This window comes from Coregonus clupeaformis, unplaced genomic scaffold, assembly GCF_020615455.1.
Source record: "Coregonus clupeaformis isolate EN_2021a unplaced genomic scaffold, ASM2061545v1 scaf0098, whole genome shotgun sequence".
Lineage (NCBI taxonomy): Eukaryota > Metazoa > Chordata > Actinopteri > Salmoniformes > Salmonidae > Coregonus > Coregonus clupeaformis.
In genome coordinates, this window is record NW_025533553.1 from 387,199 (window position 1) to 411,524 (window position 24,326).

The 24,326-nt window shown below is 42.2% G+C and overlaps 1 protein-coding gene and 2 non-coding genes across 3 annotated transcripts; all 3 read right to left on the reverse strand.

Moving 5' to 3' along the window:
• Positions 1-368: 368 nt before the first annotated feature.
• LOC121585254 lies at positions 369-464 on the reverse strand. Its single transcript, XR_006003832.2, has one exon. It is a non-coding gene; the product is annotated as a small nucleolar RNA U13 (small nucleolar RNA).
• A 7,780-nt stretch (positions 465-8,244) lies between these two features.
• LOC121585256 lies at positions 8,245-8,340 on the reverse strand. The gene has a single exon (XR_006003833.1). It is a non-coding gene; the product is annotated as a small nucleolar RNA U13 (small nucleolar RNA).
• A 2,386-nt stretch (positions 8,341-10,726) lies between these two features.
• On the reverse strand, positions 10,727-15,268 carry spinb (spindlin b). Its single transcript, XM_041900593.2, has 6 exons — positions 15,178-15,268; positions 13,885-14,090; positions 13,670-13,718; positions 13,292-13,542; positions 12,848-13,081; positions 10,727-12,175 (listed from the first exon to the last, which is right to left on the reverse strand). Exons 2-6 carry the CDS (start codon positions 13,934-13,936, stop codon positions 11,976-11,978), a joined length of 786 nt encoding a protein of 261 aa, XP_041756527.1. The 5' UTR covers positions 13,937-14,090; positions 15,178-15,268; the 3' UTR covers positions 10,727-11,975.
• Positions 15,269-24,326: the final 9,058 nt, after the last annotated feature.

Here is a 24,326-nt window from a genome sequence, read left to right on the forward strand (position 1 = left end):
GCTGCCCTATATACATAGACATGGAATCACTGGCCACTTTAATAATGGAACACAAGTCACTTTAAAAATGTTTACACACTGCTTTACTCATCTCATATGTGTATACTGTATTCTATTCTACTGTATTTTTGTCAATGCCACTCCAACATTGCTCCTCCTAATAATTTGTGTATGTGTATTGTTGTGAATTATTAGATACTATTGCGCTGTTGGAGTTAGGAACACAAGCATTTCGCTACACCAACGATAACATCTACCAAATATGAGTATGTGACCAATACAATTTGGCAATGTACACATATGTTCCCCATGCCAATAACGCCCCTTGTACTGAATTACTTAACAAATAAATGGAAACCCCGGTTCATGATCAGACGGTTGAGGTGCATTGCGTAACAATGAGGTCACACCTGTCACAGACAAACCATGCCGCTCCCGATCATCACACGAATGAACCGAAGGATCAATGTTTGTAAACGTTCCAAAAGTATTAGAGGAATGCTCATGGTTTTTTAGAAACGGGTTTGGAAACAAAGTCCAACTTTTCTTGTATAATTGCATTCAACGAACAGTAAAAAACATATAATCTAAATTACTCAACATGAAAAAAACTAAAATGTTTGTGAATTTCCTATAAAGTACAGCAAACCATCAGTATTTCATGTTATAATATATTCACAACTGATGCATTCTGGGACAGGTCCATTGGCTAGCTACCAGAGAGGAAGAGGCGAAGCGAGAGCGATAATTGGGCCTGAAATCTGTTTTCTCCAGCAGGTGCCGTTTTGTCGTTTCTTTTTCGCTCACCAAGCCAGGAGTTTTTGTATGGAGGTCAATGAGAGTGTCTAATTTGGTTAACAAAAAATGTAATGGCCTATTTTCTATGTGTGTCTTATTTGATCGAATATATGTTTCGTATTGATTTGGTTGTTTAGAGTGTACTGATATATCTAGGACACGTGACATCCCCGGCAACTTTGAGAAAAAACACTTTATATCGGAGTTGTGCCTGGTCGTCACTAGTCACCACAGCCACAAAGTCATACACCTCGCCAGCTAAAGCTAACTCTCTCTCCTCTGCTCTTGTCCTTCTAGACCTGTCTGCTGCCTTTGATACTGTGAACCATCAGATCCTCCTCTCCACCCTCTCCGAGCTGGGCATCTCCGGCGCGGCTCACTCTTGGATTGCGTCCTACCTGACCGGTCGCTCCTACCAAGTGGCGTGGCGAGAAGCTGTCTCCGCACCACGTGCTCTCACCACTGGTGTCCCCCAGGGCTCAGTTCTAGGCCCTCTCCTATTCTCGCTATACACCAAGTCACTTGGCTCTGTCATATCCTCACATGGCCTCTCCTATCATTGCTACGCTGACGATACACAACTAATCTTCTCCTTTCCCCCTTCTGATAACCAGGTGGCGAATCGCATCTCTGCATGTCTGGCAGACATATCAGTATGGATGACGGATCACCACCTCAAGCTGAACCTTGGCAAGACGGAGCTGCTCTTCCTCCCGGGGAAGGACTGCCCGTTCCATGATCTCGCCATCACGGTTGACAACTCCGTTGTGTCCTCCTCCCAAAGTGCGAAGAGCCTTGGCGTGACCCTGGACAATACCCTGTCGTTCTCCGCTAACATCAAGGCGGTGACCCGATCCTGCAGGTTCATGCTCTACAACATTCGGAGAGTACGACCCTGCCTTACACAGGAAGCGGCACAGGTCCTAATCCAGGCACTTGTCATCTCCCGTCTGGATTACTGCAACTCGCTGTTGCGAGTTGCAGTACAATGACAATGACAAACAGCGCCGGAAGAAGATGGCTGCCGTTTTACAGCCCTCTAACCAATTGTACTACTATGTGTGTTTTTCCGCGTTATTTGTAATTTATTTTGTACATAATGTTTCTGCCATCGTCGCTTATAACCAAAGAGAGCTTCTGGATATCAGGACAGCGATTACTCACCTCGCGTTGGACGAAGACTTTTTCTTCAACGAGGCGTTCGCGAAGGATATTCTACAGACACCCAACAAGGCCCAGATCCCCGTCATTCGCGTGAGGAAGAGACGGAGATATCGTGGACGCAGATCCGGGTGCCTTGTAAGGATCCGACGGCGAACGAGTAAACTGCCTCTCCCATCAATCCTATTAGCCAATGTTCAATCTTTTGAGAATAAAATTGACGATTTAAGATTACGGTTATCCTACCAACGGGACATTAAAAACTGTAATATCTTATGTTTCACGGAGTCGTGGCTGAACGACAACAATGACAACATTCAGCTAGCAGGCTATACGCTACATCGGCAGGACAGAACGGCAGACTCCGGAAAGACGAGGGGTGGCGGTCTCTGTATATTTGTAAACAACAGCTGGTGCACAAAATCAAATACTAAGGAAGTCTCGAGGTTTTGCTCGCCTGAGGTAGAGTATCTTATGATAAGCTGTAGACCACACTATTTACCAAGAGAGTTTTCATCTATATTTTCATAGCTGTCTATCTACCACCACAAACCAATGCTGGCATTAAGATTGCACTGAATGAGTTGTACAAGGCCATTAATCAACAGGAAAACGCTCATCCAGATGCAGCGCTCCTAGTAGCCGGGGACTTTAATGCAGGGAAACTTAAATCCGTTCTACCTCATTTCTACCAGCATGTTAAATGTGCAACCAGAGGGGAAAAAACTCTAGACCACCTTTACTCCACACACAGAGACGCATACAAAGCTCTCCCTCGCCCTCCATTTGGCAAATCTGACCATAACTCTATCCTCCTGATTCCTGCTTATAAGCAAAAACTGAAGCAGGAAGCACCAGTGATTCGGCTAATAAAAAAGTGGTCAGATGACGCAGATGCTAAGCTACAGGACTGTTTTGCTAGCACAGACTGGAACATGTTCCGGCAGCATTCTTCAGACAGCATTGAGGAGTACACCACATCAGTCACTGGCTTCATCAATAAGTGCATCGATGATGTCGTCCCCACAGTGACCGTACGTACATACCCCAACCAGAAGCCATGGATTACAGGAAACATCCGCACTGAGCTAAAGGGTAGAGCTGCCGCTTTCAAGGAACGGGACTCTAACCCGGACGCTTATAAGAAATCCCGCTATGACCTCCGACGAACCATCAAACAGGCAAAGAGTCAATACAGGTCTAAGATTGAATCATACTACACTGGCTCTGACGCTCGTCGGATGTGGCAGGGCTTGAAAACTATTACAGACTACAAAGGGAAGCACATCCGCGAGCTGCCCAGTGACACAAGCCTACCAGACGAAGCTAAACCACTTCTATGCTCGCTTCGAGGCAAGCAACACTGAAGCATGCATGAGAGCACCAGCTGTTCCGGACGACTATGTGATCACGCTCTCCGTAGCCGATGTGAGTAAGACTTTTAAGCAGGTCAACATTCACAAGGCCGCAGGGCCAGACGGATTACCAGGACGTGTACTCCGAGCATGTGCTGACCAACTGGCAAGTGTCTTCACTGACATTTTCAACATGTCCCTGACTGAGTCTGTAATACCAACATGTTTCAAGCAGACCACCATAGTCCCCGTGCCCAAGAACTCTAAGATAACCTGCCTAAATGACTACCGACCCGTAGCACTGACGTCTGTAGCCATGAAGTGCTTTGAAAGACTGGTCATGGCTCACATCAACAGCATAATCCCAGAAACCCTAGACCCACTCCAATTTGCATACCGCCCCAACAGATCCACAGATGATGCAATCTCTATCGCACTCCACACTGCCCTTTCCCACCTGGACAAGAGGAACACCTACGTGAGAATGCTATTCATTGACTACAGCTCAGCATTCAACACCATAGTGCCCTCTAAGCTCATCACTAAGCTAAGGATCCTGGGACTAAACACCTCCCTCTGCAACTGGATCCTGGACTTCCTGACGGGCCGCCCCCAGGTGGTAAGGGGTAGGTAACAACACATCTGCCACACTGATCCTCAACACGGGGGCCCCTCAGGGGTGCGTGCTCAGTCCCCTCCTGTACTCTCTGTTCACCCATGACTGCATGGCCAGGCACGACTCCAACACCATCATTAAGTTTGCCGACGACACAACAGTGGTAGGCCTGATCACCGACAACGATGAGACAGCCTATAGGGAGGAGGTCAGAGATCTGGCCGTGTGGTGCCAGGACAACAACCTCTCCCTCAACGTGACCAAGACAAAGGAGATGATTGTGGACTACAGGGAAAAAAAGAGGACTGAGCACGCCCCCATTCTCATCGACGGGGCTGTAGTGGAACAGGTTGAGAGCTTCAAGTTCCTTGGTGTCCACATCACCAACGAACTATCATGGTCCAAACACACCAAGACAGTCGTGAAGAGGGCACGACAAAGCCTATTCCCCCTCAGGAGACTAAAAGATTTGGCATGGGTCCTCAGATCCTCAAAAAATTCTACAGCTGCACCATCGAGAGCATCCTGACTGGTTGCATCACCGCCTGGTATGGCAACTGCTTGGCCTCTGACCGCAAGGCACTACAGAGGGTAGTGCGTACGGCCCAGTACATCACTGGGGCAAAGCTCCCTGCCATCCAGGACCTCTATACCAGGCGGTGTCAGAGGAAGGCCCTCAAAATTGTCAAAGACTCCAGCCACCCTAGTCATAGACTGTTCTCTCTGCTACCGCACGGCAAGCGGTACCGGAGTGCCAAGTCTAGGTCCAAAAGACTTCTCAACAGCTTCTACCCCCAAGCCATAAGACTCCTGAACAGCTAATCATGGCTACCCGGACTATTTGCACTGCCCCCCACCCCATCCTTTTTACGCTGCTGCTACTCTGTTAAGTATTTATGCATAGTCACTTTAACTCTACCCACATGTACATATTACCTCAACTACCTCAACTAGCCGGTGCCCCCGCACATTGACTATGCAACGGTACCCCCCTGTATATATAGCCTCCCTACTGTCACTTTATTTTACTGTATATATAGCCTCCCTACTGTCACTTTATTTTACTTCTGCTCTTTTTTTCTCAACACTTTTTTGTTGTTGTTTTATTCTTACTTTTTTTTTGTTTAAAATAAATGCACTGTTGGTTAAGGGCTGTAAGTAAGCATTTCACTGTAATGTCTGCACCTGTTGTATTCGGCGCATGTGACCAATAAAATTTGATTTGATTTGATTTGATTTGTTGGCTGGGCTCCCTGCCTGTGCCATTAAACCCCTACAACTCATCCAGAATGCCGCAGCCCGTCTGGTGTTCAACCTTCCCAAGTTCTCTCACGTCACCCCGCTCCTCCGCACACTCCACTGGCTTCCAGTTGAAGCTCGCATCTGTTACAAGACCATGGTGCTTGCCTATGGAGCTGTGAGGGGAACGGCACCTCCGTACCTTCAGGCTCTGATCAGTCCCTACACCCAAACGAGGGCATTGCGTTCATCCACCTCTGGCATGCTGGCTCCCCTTCCTCTGCGGAAGCGTAGTTCCCGCTCAGCCCAGTCAAAACTGTTCGCTGCTCTGGCACCCCAATGGTGGAACAAGCTCCCTCACGACGCCAGGACAGCGGAGTCACTCACCACCTTCCGGAGACATTTGAAACCCCACCTCTTTAAGGAATACCTGGGATAGGATAAAGTAATCCTTCTACCCCCCCCCCCCCTTAAAAAATAAATTAAATAAATAATAATAATTGTAAAGTGGTTAGCCCACTGGTTATAGGGTGAATGCACCAATTTGTAAGTCGCTCTGGATAAGAGAGTCTGCTAAATGACGTAAATGTAAATGTAAATGTATTTCCACAATGTATCTTCATAAAATGTGATTTTAAACTTAACCCTAACCTTTTTTTGTTTGTATTATCTTTTACCAGATCTAATGTGTTATATTCTCCCACATTTATTTCACATTTCCACAAATTTCATAGTGTTTCCTTTCAAATGGTATCAAGAATATGCATATCCTTGCTTCAGGTCCTGAGATACAGGCAGTTACATTTGGGTCATTTTAGGCGAAAATTGAAAAAAGGGTCCAAACCTTAAGAGGTTAACATTATCCTAAGCTCTGGCATCTTCCCCAATATTTAGATCCAAGAACTGATCACCCCAATCCACAAAGATGTGGACAAATTTGACCCCAATAACTACCATGGGATGTGCAACCTTGGGAAAATCGTCTGCATTATCATTAACAGCAGACTTGTACATTTCCTCAGTGAAAACAATGACCTAAGCAAATGTCAAATTGGCTTTTTTCCAAATTACCATAGAACAGACTCCTGAGTGGCGCAGTGGTCTAAGGCTCTGCATCTCAGTGCTAGAGGCGTCACTATAGACTCTGGTTCAATTCCAGGCTGTATCACAATCCGGCCGTGATTGGGAGTCCCATACGGCGGTGCACAATTGGCCCAGGGTAGGCCGTCATTGTAACTAAGAATTTGTTCTTAACTGAATTGCCTAGTTAAATAACGGTGAAAATATAGAGGTAAAAAAATGACTATGTATTCACTCTGCACACCCTAATTGGCAAAGTCTTCTCATGCGTTGTTGACTTCAAAAATCTTTTGACTCAATTTGGAATGAGGGTCTTCTAAACAAATTGATGGAAAGTGGTGTTGGGGGGAAAACATTCAACATTATAAATCCATGTACACAAACAACACAGTTAAAATTTGCAAAAAACACACACATTTCTTTCCACAGGGCCGTGGGGTGAGACAGGGATGCAGCTTAAGCCCCACCCTCTTCAACATATATATCAACGAATTGGCAAGGGCATTAGAACAGTCTGCAGCACCCGGCCAAAAATAATGGTGTTCCAAAAAGGTCCAGTTGCCAGGACCACAAATTCAAATACCATCTAGACACCGTTGCCCTAGAGCACACAAAAAACGATACATACCTCGGCCTAAACATCAGTGCCACAGGTAACTTCCACAAAGCTGTGTACAATCTGAGAGACAAGGCAAGAAGGGCCTTCTATGCCATCAAAAGGAACATAAAATGTGACATACCAATTAGGATCTGGCTACAAATACTTGAATCACTTATAGAACCCATTGCCTTTTATGGTTGTGAGGTCTGGGGTCCGCTCACCAACCAAGAATTCTCAAAATGGGACAAACACCAAATTGACGTCTTGCTCCCAGATAAGCTAAACACCTTCTTCGCCCGCTTTTAGGATAACACAGTGCCACCGACGCGGTGCAATCGCTATCCCATCTGGACGTCAGAATGCTGTTCATTGACTATAGCTCAGCCTTCAACACCATAGTACCCTCCAAGCTCATTATTAAGCTCGGGGCCCTGGGTCTGAACCCCGCTCTGTGCAACTGGGTCCTGGACTTTCTGACGGGCCGCCCCAGGTGGTGAAGGTAGGAAACAACACCTCCACTTCGCTGATCCTCATCACAGGGGTCCGACAAGGGTGCGTGCTCAGCCCCCTCCTGTACTCCCTGTTCACCCATGATTGCGTGGCCACGCACTCCTCCAACTCAATCATCAAGTTTGCAGATGACACAAATTTCCGCTTGGCCCCTAAAACCCTCAGGAACTTTTATAGAGAGCATCCTTTCGGGCTGTATCACCACCTGGTACGGCAACTGCACTGCCAGAGGGTGGTGCGGTCTGCCCAACACATCACCGGTGGCACACTGCCTGCCCTCCAGGACACCTACAGCACCCGATGTCACAGGAAGGCCAAAAATATCATCAAGGTCATCAACCACCCAAGCCACGGCCTATTCACCCCACTATCATCCAGAAGGTGAGGTCAGTACAGGTGCATCAAAGCTGGGACCGAGAGACTGAAAAACAGCTTCTATCTCAAGGCCATCAGACTGTTAAATAGCCATCACTAGCCGGCTACCACCCAGTTACTCAACCCTGCACCTTAGAGGCTGCTGCCCTATATACATAGACATGGAATCACTGGCCACTTTAATAATGGAACACAAGTCACTTTAAAAATGTTTACACACTGCTTTACTCATCTCATATGTGTATACTGTATTCTATTCTACTGTATTTTTGTCAATGCCACTCCAACATTGCTCCTCCTAATAATTTGTGTATGTGTATTGTTGTGAATTATTAGATACTATTGCGCTGTTGGAGTTAGGAACACAAGCATTTCGCTACACCAACGATAACATCTACCAAATATGAGTATGTGACCAATACAATTTGGCAATGTACACATATGTTCCCCATGCCAATAACGCCCCTTGTATTGAATTACTTAACAAATAAATGGAAACCCCGGTTCATGATCAGACGGTTGAGGTGCATTGCGTAACAATGAGGTCACACCTGTCACAGACAAACCATGCCGCTCCCGATCATCACATGAATGAACCGAAGGATCAATGTTTGTAAACGTTCCAAAAGTATTAGAGGAATGCTCATAGTTTTTTAGAAACGGGTTTGGAAACAAAGTCCAACTTTTCTTGTATAATTGCATTCAACGAACAGTAAAAAACATATAATCTAAATTACTCAACATGAAAAAAACTAAAATGTTTGTGAATTTCCTATAAAGTACAGCAAACCATCAGTATTTCATGTTATAATATATTCACAACTGATGCATTCTGGGACAGGTCCATTGGCTAGCTACCAGAGAGGAAGAGGCGAAGCGAGAGCGATAATTGGGCCTGAAATCTGTTTTCTCCAGCAGGTGCCGTTTTGTCGTTTCTTTTTCGCTCACCAAGCCAGGAGTTTTTGTATGGAGGTCAATGAGAGTGTCTAATTTGGTTAACAAAAAATGTAATGGCCTATTTTCTATGTGTGTCTTATTTGATCGAATATATGTTTCGTATTGATTTGGTTGTTTAGAGTGTACTGATATATCTAGGACACGTGACATCCCGGCAACTTTGAGAAAAAACACTTTATATCGGAGTTGTGCCTGGTCGTCACTAGTCACCACAGCCACAAAGTCATACACCTCGCCTATTTCCACAATGTATCTTCTTAAAATGTGATTTTAAACTTAACCCTAACCTTAATCACACTGTTAACCTCATGCCTAACCCTACCCTAAAATAAAAAGCACATTTTAGTTTTCATGAATGTTGACTTTGTGGCTGTGGTAACTAGTGGGCACTGTTGTGGCTGTTGTCACGCGAGTATATGCTCTCTCATTGGCTAGAATGGTCCCACCTGATCTTGCCTCCTCCCGACTGCCTCCATTTTTAAAGACGTTTACTTTCATTGTTAGAGCGGCTACTAGAGGATCTGGTCAATAAAATGGATAATCTGTGTAGTTGTTCTGTCCCTTGACATCCAAATCGACCAATAGCCCCTCCTCCCTAGATCTGAAGGGGTTAGATATCTTTACATTCTAAGGCCTCATGCCATGGAACAAAGAGGTTTCTTATTTACTTGCTTTTATGCTGCGTTTATAACCAAGTGGGAAGGTGGTAATTACCAGTTGTGAAGTCGTAAATACCAATTGGATGGATGCATTTACATGCTCTGAACTGGTTGAGAAACGCAGATTGGCTAATGGCTAACAACCTAGTGTCAACCATAACTAAAAGTACAACTATCATGCTTGTAAAGAAATGATAGTGTTTAAAAAACATATGAATAGATTGCTTTTCATAAATAATGTTTTGTTGTTGTAATTTCCATAGTAGGTGACGTCAGAGGTCAGCATGTGGGAGAAGTCAGAGCTCAGGGATAGCAGACGAGTTTCCCACTTGTAATTACCAGATGGAGGGGCGTTCAAGTGGATTTTTCCGTTGTATGTGGTAAACACCACCTTCTCACTTTGTTATAAATGCAGCATTAGTACCTAAGAAAAATCAAGTGAGACGAGACTAGGATCTGAAAAACAAGAAACATGATGTCCTTCCTCAGCCTTCTTTTTCACATTAACATTTACGTCATTTAGCAGACGCTCTTATCCAGAGCGACTTACAAATTGGTGCATTCAGCCTCACCTTACGACGGCACAAGTAAAGATGACAAGTGGCAGAACCGGATCTGAGGGCCTAGCTCTTAGACTATTGTTTCCGCTCATGATGTGCTAAAGTATTGATCAAGTAATCATCTAATAAATTATACAAGCTTGGACAATATCTTGCAGCTAAATACATAGAGATCCTATAATTCATATTCTATATGTAATTCTACGGCTAAGTATTTCTCAGAGTTAGCTTGACAAATGGAATGGCTAGTTAGTATTTGTGTTTTGCAACGCTCAATATTATGAGAGCTTTTCCATGGATCCCATTTGGACTATTACATCCTACTACACACACAATGGACAATCTTCCAGGGTTGTGTTAAAAGGAAACATAACATTCATATATAACATTTTAAAACATATGACATACTTATTTGTTTTAATATTCAGAATAGTCTTTAATTATAAAATGTCCTTACAGAATGATGTAACGTTAAAGTGTTTGTGCCAAATGACATATAATCTGTAACCATTTTCATTATTAAAAAATAATGCATTAGGTATATTAACTGAATGTAGAACACACAATGCCTTTAAGAACGCATTTGACCTCTATATTGATGTATAAACAGGACTTCACTACTGTCCCTTATCTATATCTAAAATCTCTTACATTTCAACTCAAAATATGTTAGTCCTATTTTGACATACAACCACTATGACTGAATATGTATGCACAAGCTCCATCCTTACATGCACACACATTGCTCCCAATCAAATAAGGCAAGCTCTTTGTGGATCAATACAAATAAGCCATTAATTAAAAAATAAAATATATAAAAAATAACTGACAACTGATTTATTTAGAAATTTGACCCATTAAATGTTGTACAACACTGGCACCTTTAGTTGGCACTCACTTAGCATTAACAGTCAATTGGTTTCTGTAATGCATGGTACAAAAACAACAAAATAAATGTCACAATTTACACAAGCTAATAACCTTGAAAAGAACAAACTTACATGCAACTCACATCAACTTACATTTAGCTATATACATGAAAACACAAGTCTGCTTTTCAGAAGTGGAACTGACATTACACACAGTACCAGCACAACAGTAATGTAAAATGTTAAATGCCTTGATGCCTCCCACAACCATTGGCAGCATATGATGATTTCCACACCTTGGAAATCATGAAGGGGCCATCAAGGATCTTGCATTTTGACCAAAGTATATCCAGGTGCACATGGTTCAGAGAACTGTTGCCCACCTTCAAGATGTCTTATCAATAATACTACATTGAGGTTAGCAGGAGCTCATCTTTGTGCACAAGAGTGACTGTAGTAGCGCTAAGTAATCCTGCAGCAGCATCAGAAGAGCTGCTTAGGACAACAGTGACATAGGCTTCAGTAACACAAGGTGAACAATTTAAACATATGTTAACAATCTAACAATTCTCACCTAAAAGAACCATGACATGGTTCTTTTAGGTGAGAATTGGTTAAAATTCAAAATGCTGCAAGCAGGGCTCTAAGGTATGCAATGAAATATTTTGCTGTGCGACCTGGAGTTTTAATTTGGGAGCACTGTGCGAAAAAATAATAATCCAATATATATATATATATTTTTTATAATTGCTGTAATGATAAAGCATCACTGTACCATTGTTTCCAGAGTGAAGATTAGTTAGTGTCATGCTTGCACCATTAATACAGCGAAAACTGCTTGTTTCTAACCCAAACAGTTAAAAAGATCTGACCCATATGCAATGTTTTTTTTCTTCCTGCATTTTACAATCATAAACCATGTCGCACATGGCGTCTGGCCCAATTGAACAGAGTGTAAATGTTCAGACATGCCGAATTCTGCAGAGGTCTCCCTTCTTTTAGAAACAAAGTGGACTTGAAACAAAGTACACTAAAAGCTTTCGCATTGGAAACAGTGACACAGGAAATGACAAGTTCCACATTCGCAGCCTGTGAAGGAATTGTCCATTTTGAATGGAAATGTATGTTGTTTCAAAGAAAGCGTCAGAACATTTGCCAAGGTCTGTGACTCAATGATTTTCTCAATGCCTATGCCCTAAGACGTTTTTACTAAATCGTAGACGTAGATGTGAAAGTCGTCATCAAATTTGATGAAATACACAGAGGGTTTGGCTTCAACCTGATGGATAACCATGCCAGTCCTTTTGCCGCCATCCTCTTTGGCATATTCCACTTGTTTACCAACAAGGCTATCCACCACTTCCCCAGGCTCTCTCTCCGCTGGGGGCGAGTCATCTGCAGAAGCAAAGAAAGCTTTAGTGAGATAATTGGTTGACTACTTCTACGTAGTATGATTGTATCTACAGTAATACAACTTAGAATGACATGTTTTTAAAAAAGAGAGAGAGATAGAGACATTAAACAATGAGCACGGTTACATGCGCACAATATTGCGAGAAGAAGGATTTCCCTAATAATCCTGTTTACATGGACACATCTGAAATCAGGCTAATGATGGGACTTTCTTTAAGTGCAGAAAATTGCCTAACAAAATAGACATTCTACCACAGTGACCATGTTATTTTTGCGAAGACTATTTGATTCTGAGTTTGGACATATAACGTTTGTATGGAGAAACTATGTATAAGATGCATACTTTCAGTTTTTCTGAACTCACTTCACTCGCGCTACCCAGTGCTAGCACATGTGCAGATCAAATACACTGCTGGAACGCCGATTAAGCTGTTTACATGTCCTAATAATTCAAAAGATGGCTCAGAAAACCAGGTGTTTTAATCGGCGTATGCTGACTTCCATTTTGACCTTATGCTGAGTAAGGTATTTACATGTCTACTGCATAATCTGTCTACTGCCATAATCCGTTTAATATCAAACTATTACTGTGCATGTAAACATACTCAATGTCTACAGTTTGAACACTAATGATCATTTCTGATGGACTCTCACTTGAATCAGGCATTATCCGGAGATCCCCCTCTTTGTAGTCATCCAAGAGCTGGTACATGTACAAAACAGGGTCCTTTTCGTAAGTGATATAGAACCATGTGTTCATAATGGGAGCCCGTGCTAGCACCATGCCCCTCCACTCCTCCTTTGGTCCTTCATCTTGCTCAAACATGTGCTCCACTGCTTTGCCTATCATGGTTTCTGCTAGCTGGGAATCGCTGACACGAGCTGGAGCTGCAATACAGAGAGCACTTTCAAATGGATAGTAATTATGGCTATTTAAAGATACATTTACTAATCTGTGATATAAGGTATGCATGATCAAACACACATCAACCGCATGAGTACATTGGTTATAACATACTCATACCAAACAGACATAAGTGTAATATGCTTTTTATGGCAGAGCAAGGCCGACTTTTGTCATGTCTTCACAACACCTACCAACTCGGTCTGGTAAAACCTCCAGGCCTTGCACCCGCTCATCTTTGTGAAGCTCAAGTCCATAGATACAGTCAAATCCATCATACTTGATTAGGTAGAGAGAGGGGTTTACAGGGACTTGGTCAAGAACTGTTCCTTTCCACTGGGAAACCTTGGAGTCTTCCTTCCACTGGTGCGTTATCCTGCAGCCCACTATGTTTCGTCTGGGTTGGGCAATAGGCTTGCTTGGACCAACATTATTCTTCTGCTTCCTATAGAGATCCCAATTTGAGAGGCAGAGACAGCAATATGTAAATGAATGTCAAATCAATGTAGTATCTGTTTGTAAGCCAACCTGCTTTTGGTCTTATGCTGTGTCTACACAATGAGAGAACTTACTTGTGGGAATTTTTTTTCTTCATCATATTTGCAGATACCCCAGTATTCCCTAAAATGACAAACAAACATGTGCATGAAATCTCTCCAATCAGCATTTATTACTGTATTACATACTTATATCTTTAAAATTACAGCCATATGGTGTAGTAGGCTATATGTTATACGTAACGTTCCGGTTGCCTTCATGTACACAAAGCGGGAGGAGTGCGTCTCACCCCCATCAGCTCTGGGGCGCTGGCCTGGCGTCTTCCCAAATGGGGTCTTCATTGATATACATGTAGGTGAGCAGCCAGGCTGCCAGACTAGGGTGACAATGTCTCTACTAGGGAATCAGAAGAAAGCGGGACAGCATGCAGGTAGTGGCCCCAGGTGGGAGGATCACTCCCCTCCAGTGCAGGAACACTTAATGTGGCACTTCAGACTGTTGAAAAATGAGCAGCATTATGCATTATGATGAAGAATGACTTTGGGGTAGAAAATGTCATAACTAGCAAGTATCTCATCCGCAAATGTAACTGATATGAACCCAATCAGTCATGCTGACTCATGTGTGCTATAGACCTGTCCTTCAGCAATTATACAATCATATAGCAGCAGTAGCTGTTTAAAAACAATGGCAGAACAGTATATACTTTTTTTGTTGCAGAGTGATTTAGTCTTACACACCAAAGGAAAGCAGTTATATGTTCAATGAGTCATAATTACAGTACAGAGACCAAGTAGGCCTACCCACACAGTTTGGTCAATCGGACTCTCTTTAGTATTAGTGGTCCATAGAAAAAGTAGGTCCATCTTGGATCACTTTGTCACAATTCTACAACGTTAGGTGTAATAGAATAATGTATACTTATGAAAATAGACAACATAGGCTGTCTTTCCTTAAAATGTATAAACAATAGGGATTTACACCCCCCCCCACCAAATAAAGAAAAAAAAAATCCAGATAACAAATTACTTTTTAGTAGACTAGGATTAGACCCGCCCCCTTCAGACATGTTTTTTCAAACATGACTTACCTACAGGTAACATTGAAATAACGTTTCTGTCTCATTGCCTCGAACTAACTGTTGTATACTTTTATTTAACAGAAATGGCAAGCAATTCAAGCTAAGTAAAACTACTCAAGAATCTCTGGAGTGACCCAAGAATGTATAGGATTGTCATTTTGTTTACAATGAATAAATGACGTTGCATACATGTACATCCTAAAGCACCGATTCGCTTGATTGTCAAATAGGCGGATTGACTGGATTTTAACTGAGCAGGTATGGTACCTCAATGTCAGCCATGTTGCACCCGTATACACAAACCCCGCATCAAAAGCGGCGCAAGCGAACAAAGGAGGGGAAGGTATGGGTCTGTCTGACATGCATTTGAAATGCAAACAACAAACCAGGTTTATACACAATTGCTCATGCACATGCATACTTCCTAATGAACTAGTGTAGTGGTCGTCTGAGTCCATGCATTTAATTACCAATCGAGTGATTAGTTTGAAGGTTGCTTACCCGATGAATTGTAACTCTAAATTGATCCCCTCTTGCTTTTCCTCTGGCTCCGTTTGCATTCAACCCAAATGCTATGGCCGAGTCCCGCCTATCCCGCTTTCTACCAAATAGTGATCTGGAAATATGCATGGGGGACGCGGGAAGCTCGGTCTTCCTGCCAAATAGTGGGTTCTTCGACGGCAAACTGCGCATGCGTGGACATTACAACAGCATTGATGAAAGCCTACACATATTTGAAAACGTCTGTATTTCTGTTTAATACAAGCAACTTGTGATTGGCTACCACTTGCAACCTTTGTGATGAAAATGAAATATGAATACCGGCACATGAATATAAACAAGTAAACAGTTGTTATTACTAATTGTAGGACCTATATGAAAAAATACTACAGTTTACTATAGAATAAGTACCACATCACTTACTATAGAATTATGTAGTAAACTGTAGTATACTATACTACACACTGTAGTATACCTCAATCATGTGTAGTACTTACTAAAGTATTTTGTAGTATACTGTAGAATACTATAGTAAATACTACAGTTTTATCTGGGAAAAACACTGTAGTACTACTACAGTAATGTCCACAAAAACACTACAGTCCGCAAAAACACTACAATTAAACTATAGTAAATATTACAGTATTGAATTTGCATGTACCCTGCCCATTCCCCTCCCCCATATTACAATTTGTGCCACCCATAAGTGAGAAACCTATATGCCAAGTACAGATCATATATTGTGTTCCCTACAGTTATGAAAATAAAATGGTGTATCTTCACTTGACAAGAATAAGATGTATGTCAGGAGAAGTACAGTTTTATCATAAGGAGATAAATACTTGGAATATGCTGGAGGTCAAAGAGAGAGAAAGAGGAAGAGGGTGACCTTCAATCGGTTAAAAACGGCAAAAAAGGGAGATGATTCATTAAAGAAGAATGGTAGAAAGTGTAAGCAGAGTGAGCTGTATGCCAGATCGAAGACAGGAGTAGAAATGGAAGGTAGTGAGGGCGAAGTATTGGAGGGGTTAGGTTTGGTGAAGTTCTCGGAGCCTGAGGCTTGCACCGAGGGACTGGATAAATACACTGCTCAAAAAAAAAAAGGGGACACTTAAACAACACAATGTAACTCCAAGTCAATTTCACACTTCTGTGAAATCAAACTGTCCACTTAGGAAGCAACACTGATTGACAATACATTTCACATGCTGTTGTGCAAATGGAATAGACAACAGGTGGAAATTATAGGCAATTAGCAAGACATCCCCAATAAAGGACTGGTTTTGCAGGTGGTGACCACAGACCACTTCTCAGTTCCTATGCTTCCTGGCTGATGTTTTGGTCACTTTTGAATGCTGGCGGTGCTTTCACTCTAGTGGTAGCATGAGATGGAGTCTACAACCCACACAAGTGGCTCAGTTAGTGCAGCTCATCCAGGATGGCACATCAATGCGAGCTGTGACAAGAAGGTTTGCTGTGTCTGTCAGGGTAGTGTCCAGAGCATGGAGGCGCTACCAGGAGACAGGCCAGTACACCAGGAGACGTGGAGGAGGCCGTGGGAGGGCAACAACCCAGCAGCAGGACTGCTACCTCCGCCTTTGTGCAAGGAGGAGCAGGAGGAGCACTGCCAGAGCCCTGCAAAATGACCTCCAGCAGGCCACAAATGTGCATGTGTCTGCTCAAACGGTCAGAAACAGACTCCATGAGGGTGGTATGAGGGCCCGATGTCCACAGGTGGGGGTTGTGCTTACAGCCCAACACTGTGCAGGACGTTTGGCATTTGCCAGAGAACACCAAGATTGGCAAATTCGCCACTGGCGCCCTGTGCTCTTCACAGATGAAAGCAGGTTCACACTGAGCACATGTGACAGACGTGACAGAGTCTGGAGACGCCGTGGAGAACGTTCTGCTGCCTGCAACATCCTCCAGCATGACCGGTTTGGCGGTGGGTCAGTCATGGTGTGGGGTGGCATTTCTTTGGGGGGCCGCACAGCCCTCCATGTGCTCGCCAGAGGTAGCCTGACTGCCATTAGGTACCGAGATGAGATCCTCAGACCCCTTGTGAGACCATATGCTGGTGCGGTTGGCCCTGGGTTCCTCCTAATGCAAGACAATGCTAGACCTCATGTGGCTGGAGTGTGTCAGCAGTTCCTGCAAGTGGAAGGCATTGATGCTATGGACTGGCCCGCCCGTTCCCCAGATCTGAATCCAATTGAGCACATCTGGGACATCATGTCTCGCTCCATCCACCAACGCCACGTTGCACCACAGACTGTCCAGGAGTTGGCGGATGCTTTAGTCCAGGTCTGGGAGGAGATCCCTCAGGAGACCATCCGCCACCTCATCAGGAGCATGCCCAGGCGTTGAAGGGAGGTCATACAGGCACGTGGAGGCCACACACACTACTGAGCCTCATTTTGACTTGTTTTAAGGACATTACATCAAAGTTGGATCAGCCTGTAGTGTGGTTTTCCACTTTAATTTTGAGGGTGACGCCAAATCCAGACCTCCATGGGTTGACAAATTTGATTTCCATTGATAATTTGTGTGTGATTTTGTTGTCAGCACATTCAACTATGTAAATAAAAAAGTATTTAATACGATTATTTCATTCATTCAGATCTAGGATGTGTTATTTTAGTGTTCCCTTTATTTTTTTAGCAGTGTAGATATACATACATACACATACATATACACATACATACATATAAATACATATACATACATATATATACATATCCTTTAAAAAAATATATTTCCCTTTATTACTTTCCAACCCCACCACCCCTTCCCTAATTGGAGTAAACTAGTGAACAACAATGCTTAGGCCTCTACTTCCAGCTTATACATACTATATACATTTTATGGACACAGTCAATTTTACAATAATTCTATTTTATAACTTCCTCTACCCTCAACCGCTCCGATCATTTTCATGATGTCCATCCGGTTTGCTTTTGTATGCCATATCTTTCTAACTGTGCTCTTTCACAAAAGCTCTCAACCTATAACCTATATACTTATTATGGACACAGTATGCTTTACAAATGAAATAAAATAAAATCAAATGTTATTTGCCTCATGCGCCGAATACAACAGGTGTAGACATTACCGTGAAATGCTTACTTACCAACAATGCATTAATTTTTTTATAAAAAAGTAAAATAAAACAACAACAACAAAAGTGTTGAGAAAAAAAGAGCAGAAGTAAAATAAAAAACAGTAGGGAGGCTATATACAGGGGGGTACCGGTGCAGAGTCAATGTGCGGGGGCACCGGCTAGTTGAGGTAGTTGAGGTAATATGTACATGTGGGTAGAGTTAAAGTGACTATGCATAAATAATTAACAGAGTAGCAGCAGCGTAAAAAGATGGGGTGGGGGTGGGGGGGCAGTGCAAATAGTCCGGGTAGCCATGATTAGCTGTTCAGGAGTCTTATGGCTTAGGGTTAGAAGCTGTTGAGAAGCCTTTTGAACCTAGACTTGGCGCTCCAGCACCGCTTTCCGTGCGGTAGCAGAGAGAACAGTCTATGATTAGGGTGGCTGGGGTCCTTGACAATTTTGAGGGCCTTCCTCTGACACCGCCTGGTATAGAGGTCCTGGATGGCAGGAAGCTTGGTCCCAGTGATGTACTGGGCCGTACGCACTACCCTCTGTAGTGCCTTGCGGTCGGAGGCCGAGCAGTTGCCATACCAGGCAGTGATGCAACCAGTCAGGATACTCTCGATGGTGCAGCTGTATAACTTTTTGAGGATCTGAGGACCCATGCCAAATCTTTTCAGTCTCCTGAGGGGGAATAGGCTTTGTCGTGCCCTCTTCACGACTGTCTTGGTGTGTTTGGACCATGATAGTTCGTTGGTGATGTGGACACCAAGGAACTTGAAGCTCTCAACCTGTTCCACTACAGCCCCGTCGATGAGAATGGGGGCGTGCTCAGTCCTCTTTTTTTTCCTGTAGTCCACAATCATCTCCTTTGTCTTGGTCACGTTGAGGGAGAGGTTGTTATCCTGGCACCACACGGCCATGTCTCTGACCTCCTCCCTATAGGCTGTCTCATCGTTGTCGGTGATCAGGCCTACCACTTTTGTTTTCGTCGGCAAACTTAATGATGGTGTTGGAGTCGTGCCTGGCCATGCAGTCATGGGTGAACAGGCAGTACAGGAGGGGACTGAGCACGCACCCCTGAGGGGCCCCCGTGTTGACATTTTTTACATTTGAGTCATTTAGCAGACGCTCTTATCCAGAGCGACTTACAGTTAGTGAGTGCATAAATTTTTATTATTCCCCCCCCCCGTGGGAATCGAACCCACAACCCTCGCGTTGCAAACACCATGCTCTACCAACTGAGCTACATCCCTGCCGGCCATTCCCTCCCCTACCCTGGACGACGCTGGGCCAATTGTGCGCAGCCCCATGGGTCTCCCGGTCGCGGCCGGCTACGACAGAGCCTGGATTCGAACCAGGATCTCTAGTGGCACAGCTAGCACTGCGATGCAGTGCCTTAGACCACTGCGCCACTCGCCCCCAGGAGGCCCCCGTGTTGTTACCTACCGTTACCACCTGGGGGCGGCCCGTCAGGAAGTCCAGGATTCAGTTGCAGAGGGAGGTGTTTAGTCCCAGGATCATTAGCTTAGTGATGAGCTTTGAGGGCACTATGGTGTTGAACGCTGAGCTGTAGTCAATGAATAGCATTCATTACGTAGGTGTTCCTCTTGTCCAGGTGGGAAAGGGCAGTGTGGAGTGCAATAGAGATTGCATCATCTGTGGATCTGTTGGGGCGGTATGCAAATTGGAGTGGGTCTAGGGTTTCTGGGATAATGGTGTTGATGTGAGCCATGACCAGCCTTTCAAAGCACTTCATGGCTACAGACGTCAGTGCTACGGGTCGGTAGTCATTTAGGCAGGTTATCTTAGTGTCCTTGGGCACGGGGACTATGGTGGTCTGCTTGAAACATGTTGGTATTACAGACTCAGTCAGGGACATGTTGAAAATGTCAGTGAAGACACTTGCCACTTGCTAGTTATCTTGTTGTTGTTAGTTGTTATTAGTCCCATCCTTCAACTCCATTCAACACCACCCATCTATCTCTTAACACCATCCATATTGGTTTTCTATTTGCCATATATTTTTCAACTGTACTGTGATGTTTTACAAAAGTTCTGAACCCTTCTATTCTCATTGTTTCTACCGATTGTAAATTGAAAATAATTTTCTTTGCTAAAAGTATTATTATATTATTGATCGATTGACTATGACTTTTCAGATCACCCAGTAGTGCTATCTGCAGGGTTAGCTCCAGGTAAATATTGCAATCCTTTAGCCATTCCTGGACCTGTGTCCAAAAACAAGCTACAAATGGACAGTACCAAAACAAATGATCTAATGATTCTGTCTCTTCGCAGTAAAATCTGTAGAGCTGGGAAGGTTGTATCCCCCATATAAATAACATTCTATTGGTTGCAATAATAATTTTGTATAATAATTGAAGTTGAAAAATTCTAAGTTTTGAATCGGCCGTCGTTTTGCGTATCAGTTCATAAACACTGTGCCATGGAATCGGTACGTCAAAAATCTCTTCCCAACTATTTTGCAATCTATATGGCACGGCTGTCAATTTTCTGGTCCTCAAATGAAACTGGTATACTTTTTTATTTATCACAATTTTCTTAACCAATTACGGTCTTTAATGGAGGGCCGTCAGACAAATTCCTTACTTTTCCCCCCTCTTTCCTCTTCCATTTTTGCGGTAATGTTGCAATTATTTGGTTGTAATTTTGGGTAGAGCAGACATTTCCATATGTTTTTGTTAGCTGCATGTGCGACATAACTCCACCAGTCATACATATGATATCATTTATGAAGATTATACCTTTTTAAAACATTTTTCAAATTTTTATTTAAAAAAAAATCAATTAGTATATTTCAGTTTAACCACAATATTTCTGAAAGTGAGAGGTTGTAATCTGAATAAAGGGAAAAAGGCCATTCTTGAACATGGGTGAGACATTCTTACTAATTTGCTAGAGAACCAGTTCGGATTTAAGTATAACTTTTGAATGACTGAAGCCTTTAGTGAAAGGTCTAATGATTTAATATTTAATCATTTCTGCCCTCCGAATTCATATTCATTATATAAATAGGCCCGTTTAATTTTTTCTGGCTTGCCGTTCCAAATAAAATGGAATCTTTTTTTCTCATATAATTTATAAAACTGTTCGCTAGGTGTAGGCAAGACCATAAGCAAATAGGTAAACTGGGATATTACTAAAGAGTTAATCAGGGTGATTTTTCCACAAATAGAGAGGTATTTACCTTTCCATGGTAGCAAGATCTTATCTATTTTTGCTAACTTTCTATTACAATTTATTGGAGTGAGATCATGTATTTCTTTCGGGATATGTATACAGAGTATATCCACATCACCATCAGACCATTTTATTGGTAAACTATATGGTAATGTAAAAGTTGTATTTCTTTGTGATCCAATACATAATATAGTACATTTATCATAATTTGGTTGTAAACCAGAGAGGTTAGAAAAATGATCTAGATCATCTATGAGGCTGTGGAGGGATCCAAGTTGTGGATTTAAAAGAAAACATGAATCATCAGTGACACCTTTTTTTTTAAGCCCTGGATTTCTAATCCCCTGATATTATTGTTGGATCTGATTTTAATTGCTAACATTTCGATGGCCATAATAAATAGATATGCCGATAGTGGACAACCTTTTTTTGAACCTCTTGATAGTTTTAAACTTTCTGAGAAGTAGCCATTATTTACTATTTTACACCTAGGGTTACTATACATTATTTTAACCCATTTTATAAGAGATTCTCCAAAATGGAAATGTTCCAGACATTTATATATAAACTCCAGTCATACTTTATCAAAAGCCTTTTCAAAGTCAGCTGTGAATAGCAGGCCTGGTTTCCCAGATTAATCATATTGTTCTATTGTTTCCAGTACTTGCCTTATATTATCTCCAACGTATCATCCATGTAAAAAACCTGTCTGATTAGAATGAATAATGTCCGACAACACCTTTTTAATTCTATGCGCTATACATTTTGCTAGAATTTTTGCATCACAACAGTGAAGTGTAAGGGGCCTCCAATTTTTTTAATGGACTGGATCTTTATATTTCCCACTTGTATCCTGTTTCAGTAATAATTAAATCAGACCTTCTTGTTGAGTGTCTAATAATCTACCATTTACATAGGAATGGTTAAAACACGTTAATAATGGTCCTCGCTGAGTATATCAAAAAAGGTTTGGTCAACTGGTATGCCATCCAGCCCTGGAGTTTTCCTGGACTTAAATGCTTAAATTGCATCAAGAAGTTCCTCCTCTGTAAATCATCTTCACATAAGTATTTCTGTACGGCTGTTAATTTTACATTATTAATAGAAAAAGTACATACAATTAGCTTCGGTTAGAGGAGATGGAGGAGACTGAAAGGAAAACATATGCTTCAAGTACTTTGCTTCCTCTTTCAAACTATAAATTGGTGAATCATGGGTGAATCTGTCAATTGTAACCAGTTTCAGTAAATTATTTTTTGGTAGCATTTATCCCCATATTCCATCCAGTTTGCTTTATTATTATAATATATTACACTTGATCTTTCTTTAATAAATTCCTTCATTTATTTTTGTTTTTTCCTCTAACTTATTCTGAGCCTCTATGGTACAGTTTTTATTGCTATCTATCTGTTAGACCTTCTATTTCCTTTGTTAGTATGGACTCTTTTGACCTAAATTGCTTTTGTTTTAGAGATGAGTACTGAATTGCATGGCCTCTAAAGGCACATTTAAAATTGTCCCATACTCTACCTACACTATCAGTCAAAAGTTTAGACACCTTTTCATTCAAGGGTTTTTCTTTATTTTTACAAATGTTTACATTGTAGAATAATAGTGAAGATATCAAAACTATGAAATAACACATATGGAATCATGTAGTAACCAAACAAGTGTTAAACAAGTCAAACACATTTTATATTTATTTACATTTTACATTTTAGTCATTTAGCAGACACTCTTACAGAAGATAGCCCTATTTGGTAAAAGACCAAGTCCATATTATGGCAAGAACAGCTCAAATAAGCAAAGAGAAACGACAGTCCATCATTACTTTAAGACATGAAGGTGAGTCAATACAGAAAGTTTCTTCAAGTGCAGTCGCAAAAACCATTGAGCACTATGATGAAACTAGCTCTCATGAGGACTGCCACAGGAATGGAAGACCCAGAGTTACCTCTGCTGTTAGATATTACTGCACAAGCATTTCGCTCCATTCGCAATAACATCTGCTAAACACGTGTATGTGAAAAATAACATTTGATTTGATTTTCAGAGGATAAGTTCTTCAGAGTTACCAGCCAGAAATTGCAGCCCAAATAAATGCTTCACAGAGTTCAAGTAACAGACACATCTCAACATCAACTGTTCATAAGGGACTGTGTGAATCAGGCCTTCATGGTCGAATTGCTGCAAAGAAACCACTACTAAAGAACACCAATAAGAAGAAGAAACCTGCTTGGGCCATGAAACACGAGCAATGGACTTTAGACCAGTGGAAATGTCTCCTTTGGTCTGGAGTCCAATTTGGAGATTTTGGGTTCAAACCGGCGTGTCTTTGTGAGACGCGTGTGAGTGAACGGATGATCTCTGCATGTGTATTTCACACGTAAAGCATGGAGGAGGAGGTGTTATGGTGTGGGGGTGCTTTTCTGGTGACACTGTCTGTGATTTATTTAGAATTCAAAGCACACTTAACCAGAATGGCTACCACAGCATTCTGCAGCGATACGCCATCCCATCAAATGTGTTATTTTATAGTTTTCATGTCTTCACTATTATTCTACAATGTAAAAAATTGGACAAATAAAGAAAAACCCTTGAATGAGTAGGTGTGTCCAAACTTTTTACTGGTACTGTATGTTATGTCGGAAAAATTCAGTTGTAAATTCGTCTGTCCTAGTTAAAAACAGGTCATCTTCCAATAGGCTTTGATTACATTTTCAATATCCTCGCCCACGTGGAAATTCAGCAAGAGTAATGTATATGCCAATTATCTGATGGTCTGACCGCATTCTGTGCCCTATCAACACTTTTTAAAACTTTTGGTGCCAACGAGAATGACATA